Here is a 13,259-nt window from a genome sequence, read left to right on the forward strand (position 1 = left end):
TTTGGGAGAAGTACCGATCAGCCCCGCTCAGAATTTACTAGGCCCAAAGTATAGGGGGAATGCAGACCGTGAATTGATGCCAAATTCACGGGCAGGATGTGCTTTATAGGGGGCAGAGGATCGAAAATCCATACCCAGCCTATGTAAAATTCTGGGTCGGGTTGAGTCTGCTCAAGTTGCACCCCTACCTACGACTTGGTGACTAGGCCGAAAGATCAATGTTTGAATTACCCAAATCAAACAATTTTTTACCAAATCAACATTTTTTTACCAAAAGGCAGATTTCAAATTTCAACAGAACTACACCCAAAATCGAAGCCGAGATACAGTTTGAATGATCCAACCGACTGGATAAACGGCAAATTAAAAAAACTGATCGGCGAATTGAAAACACTAATCCAGACTAGTACGAACTTCATAATACGCTTGAAAAGTACAGGAGATCCGGGCTCCTACAACGGGGGTAGTATTAGCTCATCTCCCCAATCCGAAACCCCCACCAGCATTGATGGGGCTGGATCCAAGTCCAATCTAGACCCAACTCCTCCATCGGGACCTTGAACACAAATGGGCCCAATTTAGTTCAAAGCCCAAGCATACTAACTCAAGCTGTTAGACCGGCCCACCTTTCAATATATATGAGATGAAATTGGAATTGGGCCTGGGTTGGTCCATTTCATAGCCTCCTACACGGTACATGGCTTATAGTTGATCCACTACAAGCCCACAACCGCCATCAGTCATTACTCATTAGTCGTTACTCGTCACTCGTAGTTTCTGTAAATCACGTGAAAGCCTCTACATTAATTATTGTTCTGATGCAAAATGATAACACGTCAAAGCATCCACCACAAATTTGTAACTTCCATTGCTGCCACAATAATAGCATGCAGAGTCGTCGGTAGAGGCGTTGCTTAATCGATCAAACGCATTAACTCTTGGTAGTTGAGAAAACTCTTTGTCATCTTCTCTTTGTTTATCAATCCTCGGACTAGCTAGCTAGAGTTCTAAAATTCAGGTGGGTCTAGTGGTGGCGGACCTGGCGGTGGCGGTGGCAGCAGCGACAGTGGAGGTGGCGCCGGTCAAGAGTCAGAAATGGAGATTGAGGTGTCAAGCACAATCGGCAACTTATCGGAGATGGGCTCTTCGAGCAGCAGAGATGACATCGGGACGTATTTGGTATGGGAGGATCTAACGGTGGTGTTACCCAACTTTGGCAAAGGACCAACAAGGAGATTGCTCCAAGGCCTCAGTGGTTACGCTGAACCCGGTCGAATCATGGCCATCATGGGTCCATCCGGGTCTGGCAAATCCACACTACTTGACTCTTTATCAGGTAAGCTAGCTTCTCCCTCTCAGCTCTCATGAACGTATAATCTAATCGCCTTTTTTTGCTGTGTTTGGTTGCAATACGAATTTATAATTTATTTTTATTTTAAAATTTATCTTATTTCGTTTGATTGCAGTATAAATGAAAATAAAGTAAAATAAGACTTCAAGCAGAATAAAGTGAAAGTGAAAATAAAATTAAACCAGAATTTGCATTTAAACTCCTATGCATTTATATTAATGCAAATAAAATTATACTGCAACCAAACACAGATCTAGGTTCCAAATCCATTTATTTACAGTGCAATTTCATTTACATTGATACAATTATAAGAATTCAAATGATATGATTGAAAGAATGCAAATTCTAGTTTATTTTTGGTTTTGTTTTACGTTATTTTTATTTCATCTCTCTTTTGCTTCATCTGCACATCAAACAAAACAATACAAACCAACTCCGAAAGAAAAATCTAATTTCAATTCATTTGTATTCCGGTACTTTTGCACCAGTTCAATCGGAATTATACTGCGTAAAGCCAACGAGACAATGAAACTTCAAAACTTACCCTTTTCTCTTATCAATGGGTAAGTTCAGTTATCTGGTTCCAATATTGGAATCGAGCCTCATAAGAGAACCGATTTTACGAGTAAGACTGTAGAGGATTGAACTCATCCCCTCCCATGACCTTAGTTTGAAACCCTTTTATCCGAAGGGACACCTGTTAATGTAGACAATTACACGTCACACTAATTCGAGTGTTCACTTCATACCATTTATATATTCAACATGCTTGGTGTTTGGGACAAATTTGGAAAAAAGTTCGATTTAGTCATATAAAGGAGATAATATCTATGCCCGACAAATACCTCATATCTCAGCGTACATTGAGAACATCTTCTGAAATTCTTAGTGGAAAATGTTCCTAATGCACGGTGGGATATGTTGTGGGACGCACTCGATGTGAATTTCATATAAAGGCCAGTATTCATTAATTTTAGAGAAAATGATAAGACTGAATTTGAAAGTTGGTGGGAATGAAGTATATCGACGCATCGGGTTTAATCCTATGACGGTGGTCCCTCCCTTAAACCTAATTCTTAGTGTACGGGCAATACTATTGATCGTGACCGTCCAATTCGTTATTCTTTTATATAGAGACCCCACCATAATTACGAGACTGTCACTCCTGGGCCCACCCTGATCCAACCACATTAACTATACCTTCCAGTGCATTAAATCGGACAATTGTAATCATGTGAGCTGGCCCATCTTCGTCCAGCCACATTTCATTTTCTTTTACAAATCTTTAATTTTACTCTACCCGGCGGGTATCGGTCCGAATCAGCTTCAACAGAGAGTTCTTTTCTTTTTTTTTTCTGTAGTTTATGTATTTTTTACATGTTTAATCAAATAATTAAAAATTTAGACGTTTGTTCATGTTATTTCACTTATAAAAAATTAAATGACGGATTCTAGACCTAACCAGCATCCAACTCACCTCAGCCTTAAATGCAAGGAGAATAGGGTTTTGCAATTTTATATACGGAAAAGATTTAAATTCTAAACATTCAATCCATAATGGTTTTTGGAAACGGTATGGGTTGGGAAGTCTAGAGAGGAAAGTACGGTTTAATTTATAAAACACTCCTTGAACCCATATGACAATTTCACTCGTCATGATTCATGCTCCAACCTGCCCTACCTAGTTGGGGTCGGATTATTGACCAGTGATCGGATTTTAGGTGGATGTTGGGGAAATCTGAAACTTAGGTGACCAAGGATGGTATGTGTCCATCCAGTCCTAACCCCGACCAAAAGTATGGACTATATATATATATATAGAACTTTTATCTTATGTTATATTACAGAACATAATACTTACAATAATTCTACGTAGGTTTCAACAAAATTGAAAAAATAGATTTGCATGTAGGAATGATGGGGTTGGGCAAGGCAAATTAAGGGATCCCCATTCCCATGGGAATGAAGCATGCAAACCCAGCCTCACCCTGCCTTGTCGCTATTCCTAAAAATCATCCTTGACTTACCGAAAAAAAGGGTAAATTATAGATAGGTAAGATATACTTTGGGAGTAGAGACAGATAGCTACTTAGTTAGATGACACTTGAGTACCTAAAACCTAGTTAGATGACACTTCTCTTACATAGGAATGATTTGTAATAGTCAAACCTGATAATAAAACTGTGAATGAAAGCTGACAAGAAAAATAAGTATTTAAAAAATAAGAACTCGGGAACGAAGATCTCATAATAGAAAATCAAACCCAAGTATGAAACCCTTTTCCTTCATTATTGATTGATCCATGTTTCTTTTGCTCAAGGCTGAGAACAGAATCTTAGAAGAAAAATAAGGATTTCAAAATAAACTAGGGTGTCTATTTGAGTTTAGAGTACTCAAATGTTGCACTTGAAAGGTCAGGGGGTACCTATTTGTCACTATCCCCAAAGTATAGAGTACCTATATGTAATTTACCCTAAGAAAAATCAAATCTACTGAGAATGAAAACCTTCTCTTCTTTGTTGATTGATCCATGTATGTTGTAGTTCAAACTTGAGAATGAAAATAGGGAGAACAGATTTACAATTTACAGTTCCATACACTCCAAGAAAGACAAAATGGTCTAAAAAACACAAAAGGGTAGTTTTTGGAGTTTGAAATGTTTAAAGTTGCACATGACTTCAGATATTTAAGAGAACACTGATGGTTGGATTATGGAGTTGATTTGTAGGAATTCAAGGTACTCAAACGTAAAGTTCAGGATACCTATCTATCACTCTCACTAAAGTACAGGGTACTTAACTATAATTTACCCAAAAATAAATAAACAAGTAAAACCCTCATTTTTGATGAATGACACCTGATTGGTGACCTTATCATGACATATAGATTGATTGGTTATATGTTTCAGGTATCATAGTTGAACTCTAGTTTTTTTTTTTTTCCTCTTCTTGGTAAAGTGGTTTAATTATTTATTCAAACACATTGCTAGACCTTTTTAATTATTTGGTAACTAGCAAGCAAGTCCAAGAAAATACATGGCATTGAATAGAAATTTGGTTAGGCTCAGATTGGAAATGTTTCATGTACTTGTACATTAAATTATGGGGAGATATTCCCAATATGCGGGTAGATGCACTGCTCTCAAGATACACATAGTTCTTTCTTTCAAGAAACCACATCTTAATAATCAAAACCCGTTTTCTTAGGATTGAGTACAGGGCACCTAGAAGTAATTAATAAGTACACCTTCATAATTTCACAATGTTTTGCATTTTATTCAAATGTTCAACAATTGAAATACCTTCCTTAAACTTCAAATTCACAAGCTTCCTAATCAAGAAAGCCTTACTACCTATTTTTTTTATGCAAAAGATTCAACTTTTCTAAAGAGTTTATTAAAGTTTCTATGTAAATGTGATGGAAAATGCTATCTTCAATTCATTTCTTGAAGACTTATAAATTTTGATCAAGTTTCTTGCATTCCTCAATGGACATTTCTTTTGATTTGATTTGATTTCTTTTCATTCAATAAATCCATGTAAGTCCCTACAATAGAATAGATCTTTCATTTTTTGGTTTCAAAATAGTCTATTTTTTTTTTCTAGACATAGTTATATGACTTGTACCAACATCCATGATTTACACCCAAAATACATTAAACAAAACTCTAATTACCACTTGGGGTATGCAAATCAATAATGATAAATCTAAAGGCGAGATAAAGAACAAAGTCCAATGAGACAAAATATCAAAAACAACAAGAGACAATGTGAAGGTAAAAACCATGGGACCATAGCCCAAACTTACACTATCAATTTAAATAATGGGGTTACAACTTCTCTGGATTCAACTAAAGGATGGAAACATCAAAAGACAATAACCTCTCCTCGATATACTAATTATAACAATAACCAAACAAGATACACTCTGATCAATAATATGAAAAAAATCTTATCAAATAAGGTTGTCAAAAATTCTCTAGAACTTATCTGGATTCAACTGATTCAGATTTGTGCTGCAACAAACAAAGCCTTAGTCATGAAGCTTATTGCAAAATTAAGGATATTTGGTTTTCCAGAAAATAAAGATAATGGATGGTTTAAGTGAGTCAATTTTTGGTTTAAAAGCATAATACATTATAGTTGTGGCTTGAATTCTTTGTTGCAACCTACTCCGAATTAAGTTGAGACAAAGCGAAGGCAAAATTTCATATTGGTTTGTGGTGGAAACATGGTAGTTCAAAGATCCCCTTTGAACTTTCACTTTGTGACAATTACTCCCTAGCTATTAAGTTATACGATGGATGTATTAAATTACTAAAATATCCACCTCAATTTTCCTTATTTCTTTACTTTGCCCTTTTTTTGTTAAACCCTAATTAACCCAAAAATACCTCCATTTCTCTCCAAATGAAACCAACTAAAATAACAAGATTCATTTCACTAACATAGAAAAACAAGTTTCTTTAAATTCTTTCATTTCACTTATATAAATGTCTCTCTTCATCTTAAAATATAAAATTACTCATTCCTTTCTCCAATCAACCACAGAAAAACCAAACGAAATCTTAAATTTATTATCAAAAAGAAACCTCTACCATTTCATCTGAATATTGAATTCAGCAAGAAATCTACAAGGGTCTATTAGAGCAAGTTATCTAATAGAAGGGGTGTTCAACACAAAGTAAAAGTTTAAGGGGTTTTTATCACAAATGAAAGTTCAAGGGGGTAATTGTCACTGAGCCCATAGTTAAGGGGGTTTTTGGAATTTGTCAAAAAAGAAAAAGCCAAAATGATTTTTCTTAGGGATAAGTGGATTGCAATCCATCTCAGAAATCTGAAATTGCAGTCCCCTCCTAATCTACTAGTAGCCCCCCCCTATAAACCGCATCCCGCCCGTGAATTTGGCATCAATCCACGGGCAGAATTCAATCCACCCCTAGAAATCTTAGCTCTAGGGTGGAGTGAACTATAAAAATACCTTTTTCTTAAGGCTCTGTTTGTTTTGACACAAATCTAACCAGATACAAATTTTGAACCTGGTTCAGCTTTGCATTTGTTTGTTTGTAATCATGATTTGCAGTCTCTCCTGATACAAAATTTGTACTTTGTCTCATTTGCACCAACAGTCAGTGCATGTTTTACATCTAAGACTGATGCAAAATTTACATCACCTTCTTTCCACTTCAATTCTCTCTCATATAAAGTGGGAACAGCATAATCCTGATTCTTACCTCAATCCCAAAAAACAGGAGACTAACAGCATAATCCTGATTCTTACCTCAATCCCAAAAAACAGGAGACTAACAGCATAATCCTCATTCTTACCTCAATCCCAAAAAACAGGAGACTATTTTGCTTCCTATCTTACTTCTCACAAACAAACAAGACAAAGTCAAATATGAAGAAAAAGTAAACCAGAATTAAAACTCAGCCAATTTGCACTCGCATGCATTCAGACCAATTCAAATGAAATTCGCACGGCAAACAAACTAAGCTTAAAGAATTTATTCACACATGTATTAACATGTACCTAAATATACAAGAGGCCTACTTTACCTCGAAAATCACTGACCTTTGATCCCTTAACAGGTAGGCTTTCTGGAAATGCTATCATGACTGGGAATGTTCTCATCAATGGGAAGAAGAGACTAGACTTTGGAGTTGTTGTAAGTAGCAGTCTATTTTCTCTTGTATGTATATATTCTTTCTTATTACTAGTTCATCATTTCATACCCATGAATATCTCTGTTCAAATTTTCATCAGGCTTATGTAACCCAAGAGGATGTTCTGTTGGGAACGCTCACAGTTAGAGAAACTATCTCTTACTCTGCTCATCTCAGACTTCCCACTACTTTGAGCAAAGAAGAGATAGATGAGGTGGTTGAAGGCACAATCTTGGAGATGGGTCTTCAAGATTGTGCAGACAAATTGATAGGGAACTGGCATCTAAGGGGAATCAGCGGTGGAGAGAAGAAGAGGGTTAGCATTGCACTGGAGATTCTCACACGTCCTCGTCTCTTGTTTCTCGATGAACCCACCACTGGGCTTGATAGTGCATCAGCTTTCTTTGTTATTCAAGCTTTACGAACTACTGCTCGAGATTGGAGGACTGTAATCTGCTCTATACACCAGCCAAGTAGTGAAGTGTTTGATCTGTTCGACGATTTGTTTCTCCTCTCCAGTGGAGAAGCTGTTTACTTTGGAGACGCTAAGAAAGCTGTGGAGGTAATTAGGAAATAATGAAATAACCCATCAGAGAACTTAAAAAGAACAATACAATGATAATCTAATATATTATTCAGTAACTCTTGATACAGTTTTTCGCTCAAGCTGGATTCCCTTGTCCTAATAGAAGAAACCCTTCTGATCACTTTCTTCGATGTATCAATCGAGATTTCGACCTTGTACATGCAACTCTAAAGGGATCTCAGAGGATTCGTCGAGTATGTGATACAAATTCCATTAAATCTCTGTGATGCATTGGTATGGCCTCCAGAATTTGAGCCTATTCTGTTTTGTTTACAGGAAATTCAAGTAGCATCAGATCCTCTAATGAATTTGGCAGCTACAAGGATAAAAGAAATCCTCGTTGAAAAATATAGGACATCAGAGTATGCAACACATACAAGAAGACGGATTCGAGAACTCGCAAACGTTGTAAGAATTTCAAACTCGAGCAAACAGATTGATCCACCCTCTACCCTTCAACCCCAAAAAGAAAAAGTTTCTGATGAACTGCTACTGATTAATCTTCTGTCAATGCAGAAAGGACTTCCCACTGGATCAAACAGTGGAAGCGAGGCCACCTGGTGGAAACAACTGGCCACATTGACAAGGAGGTCTTTTGTAAACATGTACAGAGATATTGGGTACTACTGGCTAAGGATAATAGTCTACATAATGGTATCTCTGTGTGTTGGCACCATCTATTTTGACGTTGGCACTAGCTATAGCTCAATCTTGGCGAGAGGAGCATGTGGTGGGTTTGTATCTGGCTTCATGACATTCATGTCCATAGGGAGCTTCCCATCTTTTATTGAAGAAATGAAGGTAGTAATCTTTAATGAGATGAACCCATCTCAAGAAATTTGGTCTAGTTCTGTTTTATTGAGCTGTCGAAGTCTCTTCTTTTGAAACAGGTCTTTTCTCGAGAGAGGCTCAATGGGCATTACGGCAATGCAGTGTTCATCCTATCCAACTTCTTCTCCTCTTTCCCTTTCTTGGTTGCTGTGTCTGTGGTGGCTGCAACCATAACATATTACATGGTGAAACTACACTCAGGGTTCTCTCATTATGTGTTTTACTGTATTAATCTTTTTGGCTGCATTGCTGTTGTAGAAAGCTGCATGATGGTTGTTGCAGCTCTGGTACCCAATTTTCTCATGGGCATCATCACTGGGGCAGGAATTATTGTAAGAAACTACTACCATAGCCTCCCTAAAACAAAACTTTCTGTTATTGTATTCACTCAACAATCACCATAACAGATTTTATATCCAACGGGCGCTTGTGTACTCAGGGAATCATGATGATGACTTCTGGGTTCTTCCGAATGCTGCCTGATCTGCCCAGAGCCTTCTGGCGCTATCCAATTTCGTATATCAATTATGGGGCATGGGCGTTACAGGTAATTAACTCTGGAACTGGTTTTATTCATATTTTCCATTAACTAAGGGTCAGATTGGTTCACTGTGGGAATTGGAATGATCTATTTCCATAGTCTGTTTGGTTCAGACAGGAATCGGAATGGGAATTGGATTTCAATTCTGTCCAATGAAACAGTTAGAATCGGAATGGCCACTCCCTCAAATGGGAGAATGCCATTTCACCAGGAATGGGAATGAGATTCCAATTCTGTCCAACCAAGCAATTGGAATCCGATTCCAGACCTCCATTCCTATGAACCAAATGGGCCCTAAGTTCTACATTTGGGATATAATTTGATATACTGAGCTTGTTTTATATTCTAAAGCAAGGCCCTGTTTGCTTTTCGGTAAGTTATTTATCCAAATAAATGCATTTACCAGTATTCTTTCATTTCCCAGATAAATAAGATGTCTACTTTGGTCATAAAAATCTACCGAGAAGTACAAAAACACACGATGCACAATTCTGAATTCCAGCCCCCCTACTACTAGCCCTCTGCCCCCCTATAAACCACATCCTGCCTGTGAATTTGGCATCAATTCACAGTCAGGATGCATTCCCCCTGTACTTTGGGGCTAGAGAATTCTGATCTGGCTGATTTGTACTTCTCCCAAAAATCTATTATTAAGGGAGAATTTTTGTCACATCCAAGTATTGACAAATTTCTCTTGAGAGAGAAAATTATTTACGTGCATGGGAGACAGGTATCACTTACCTAAAAAGTATACTTTCCCTGATCTCTACATTAATCTGAAAAAAGGACATGAATTTTTTTGGTCAACTAAAACCCAGATCCCATTAATTACCAACTTTCCCCAAAAGAGTAAATCAAATCAGTTCTACTTAATTACAATGGAATCAATTCAATTCTTCAATAAACCCAGTTCATCAATCATGAATTCTAATCACAATTTAGTTCTGCAAATTAGATTTGTCTTTATAATCCAAATGTAGGGCTCATACAAGAACGATTTGCTGGGGCTCGAGTTTGATCCTCTGGTACCTGGTGATCCTAAACTGAAGGGAGATGTAATCATCCGGACAATGTTTGGGATTCCGCTGGATCACTCCAAGTGGTGGGACTTGACTGCTGTCATGGTCATTCTCGTATGCTACAGGATACTCTTCTTCGTCGTACTAAAGCTGAAAGAGAGAGCATCGCCATTGTTCCACACCCTTTATGCCAAGAGGACACTCCGACAGCTTAAGAGGAGGCCTTCATTCAAGAGAAAGCCATCTATCAAGAGATATCCGTCCTTCCCATTGTCCTTTCAAGAGGGTCTCAACTCAGCACTCCCTTAGAGACAGCAGCAATCAAATCCCTGTTAGAGCTCAGAATAATTCCTGTAACATGTCTCATGAACTTCATTAACTATGTTCCTGAATGGATTTAGGTTTGAGAAATGTTGGAATTTTTGTATTTTTACAACAAAATATCGTGTACTTACAGAGAATGTGGATACGTAATTCAATGTCATATTCTTATTGTTCTCTAAATTCTTACCGTAAATTTGCTCCATGTGTAATTAATCCGGGCCAACGACGGCCTTTAATTCAACATTGTATTTAGGTTTATTAAGTATCAATTATATTCCCTGCCATGCCAAAAAAAGAATTATATTCCCTACCCTGATCATAATCGTAACAACCCTTTAAAATGAAGAGGATTAATCTTTTATCTAATAATTAGTTTTCCTTTTTGACCTTATATCAAGGTTTTAAAAACCAGTCCGACCGTTTAATTGAAATGGATGGCCCATTCTGATTTAAAAAAATAAAAATTGAAATAAAAAGGGCAAGAAACCATTGTCCAGATCGATGGGTCGACGGTTTAATTGTCCAGGTCAGCGGGTCACTAACCAAATCAATGGTTGTTTAGTTCAGGAGTGGTTTTAGGGTGAAACAGAACTAGTTACCTGACCGGTTCCTGGGTCAACCAGTCTGATCATCCAGTCCGATCCAGTTTTCAAAACTATGGTAAATAGAGTTTGGATGGCAAGTCTAATCAATTTAAGCTATAATGTTATTGCATTGTAAGCTTTCTTAGTAATTTCATTCAATTTGAGTTGTAACTTGACCACTTATGCAATTGTGCTGGTAATAGCAATTGGTTATTTTAATCCAAAAGTAATGTTTATTTTGGCTTCAGTGTTCACAACAGATTCGGGATCTTTTCTTCGGCCCCATTTGGTTAGTGGGAATAGGGGTCTGGAATCCGAATTCAACCATTTGGTTAGGCGGAATCAGAATTTCATTCCCATTCCTATTGGAATGGCATTCTTCCATTTGAGGGAATGGCCATTCCTTATTCCTCCCTTGAGAATGAAATCTCATTCTTGCTGATTCAAATTCCTATTCCCATTCTTATCTGAACAGTTTATGGGAATAGACCATTCCAATTCTGATTCTGAAGGATTTCCATTCCAATTCTGACTGCAAACCAAATTGACCCTTAGACTTGGACCAGGATCTAAATATTGGGCACTAGGACATGGGTTGAATGGTTCAACTGCCATTTGATTCACTCAAATTAAAAATGTAAAAAGAAAAAAGAATGCAAATGGTTACAGATTATTTTTCTAAAGTTAATTTGCATCAAAAGTTTAAAATAGGCTTAAATCAATAGCGAACTCACATCTTGTGTGAACAAGGATGCAACAATACCTTCCTGAACTTTCATTTAAAACAGAGACCCCCCAATCTTTTACTCTGCGACAAATACCCCTGAACCTTAAATCTGATGACTGAATGTGTTAAATTATCATAATGCCCACCTGAACCTTCTTTATTTTCTTTTCCTCACCCTTTTCTCTTAATCTGAAAATATAAAAATAATCCACTCCTTTTTCCAATAAATAAAAAAAAAGCCAAATGAAACCATAAATTTATATTCATCATAAAAAATCCTCTACCATTTTATTTGAATATTGAATCCAGCATGAAATCTACAAGGATCTATTGGGACAACCGAGAGTACTTCGATATTATATTTAGAAAAACTAATGGAATCATAAATATTTCAAAAAAAGAAAATGGTAATTTGAGGATATAAAAAATTTTAAACAGCTGAATGAAGATTTTTTTCGAAATTAACCAACAGAACTCTAACTGAGGGAATATTTGTCGCAAGTTTAGGGGGTATTTGTCACTGACCCCATAGTACAGAGGGTCTTCTAATTTACCCTAACATTTATTAAGCAGTGTTTGGTACTGATGTTCCACTTTTTGGTCACGTATCAGTTTTTTTGGCTAAGTACCTATTCATTTGGTCTGTTCCCAAGTGGTTGATGACTCAAAGGCCGAAGTGGAGCTGCCTAATGTAGCGCAACCCGACTACTCCCTACAGGAGATGATCTGCTCATCTTTTTAGACGGCGGACATGGTTGATCTGCAAGAATTGAATCAGAGAACCCGAGGTTGTTTACCCGGTGAGGTCACTCCGATGGCTAAGTTAGCACTTAGTTGTGAGCTGAAAATAATATTAGGAAATGAGAGAGCTAGAGAGCAGACTGGTGGTGAGCTGACTAGTGGCGAGCTGCCTGTGAAGTGTCGGGCTGCTTGGTGGCGAGCTGCCTGGGAAGTGTCAGGCTGCTTAGTGGCGAGCTGCCTATGAAGTGTCGGGCTGCTTGGTGGCGAGCTGCCTAGTTGTCATGAGGTGCCACATGTCATAATGTCATTGGAGGGCCAAATCCGCCCTCATCATTTGCCCCCCACTGCCGAGCTGAAAGTAACTCAATGAAGGGAGTAGATTTCTCCTTTTGGCCTGGAATTCGACGAGCTCGTAAGCACTGATTCAATTTCTTAGACTCTGGGAGCGATTCGCAGTCCACTCCTAGATTTTGCCCATGCCAAAGAGGCAACTGGGTCTTATGTGGTGCCGAAGTCTCTGCCAGTTCGGTACTTTAGCCCTTAGGCTTTGGGAGTGAGTTATAGTCCACTCTCGTTAATTTTGCCCATGCCGAAGATGCGACTGGGTCTTATGTGGTATTTTAGCCCTTAGGCTCTGGGAGCGACTCGTAATCCACTCTCCTGGATTTTGCCCATGCCGAAAAGGCAACTAGATCTTATGTGGTATTTTAGCCCTTAGGCTCTAGGAGCGACTTATAGTCCACTCTCCTTGATTTTTCCCATGCCGAAGAGGCGATTGGGTCTTATGTGATGAGGAAGTCTTTTATCAATTCGTCAGTTCGCGCCTGGGCCAGGCCGCCAGGTCGGCGCATGTGCCAGGCTGCCCAGGCCGCCAGGCCGTGCACAGGCC

General features: G+C 38.1%; 1 protein-coding gene across 1 annotated transcript; it reads left to right on the forward strand.

The window, feature by feature from the left end:
* The first annotated feature begins 952 nt into the window (after positions 1–952).
* Positions 953–10,498, forward strand: LOC104606321 (ABC transporter G family member 15-like). Its single transcript, XM_010271457.3, has 9 exons — positions 953–1,336; positions 6,943–7,019; positions 7,118–7,579; positions 7,672–7,797; positions 7,880–8,011; positions 8,120–8,404; positions 8,494–8,766; positions 8,874–8,981; positions 9,956–10,498. Exons 1-9 carry the CDS (start codon positions 1,096–1,098, stop codon positions 10,301–10,303), a joined length of 2,052 nt encoding a protein of 683 aa, XP_010269759.2. The 5' UTR covers positions 953–1,095; the 3' UTR covers positions 10,304–10,498.
* Positions 10,499–13,259: the final 2,761 nt, after the last annotated feature.

The sequence above is a fragment of the Nelumbo nucifera genome, chromosome 2 (assembly GCF_055504915.1).
Source record: "Nelumbo nucifera cultivar China Antique chromosome 2, China Antique-T2T, whole genome shotgun sequence".
Classification (NCBI taxonomy): Eukaryota; Viridiplantae; Streptophyta; class Magnoliopsida; order Proteales; family Nelumbonaceae; genus Nelumbo; species Nelumbo nucifera.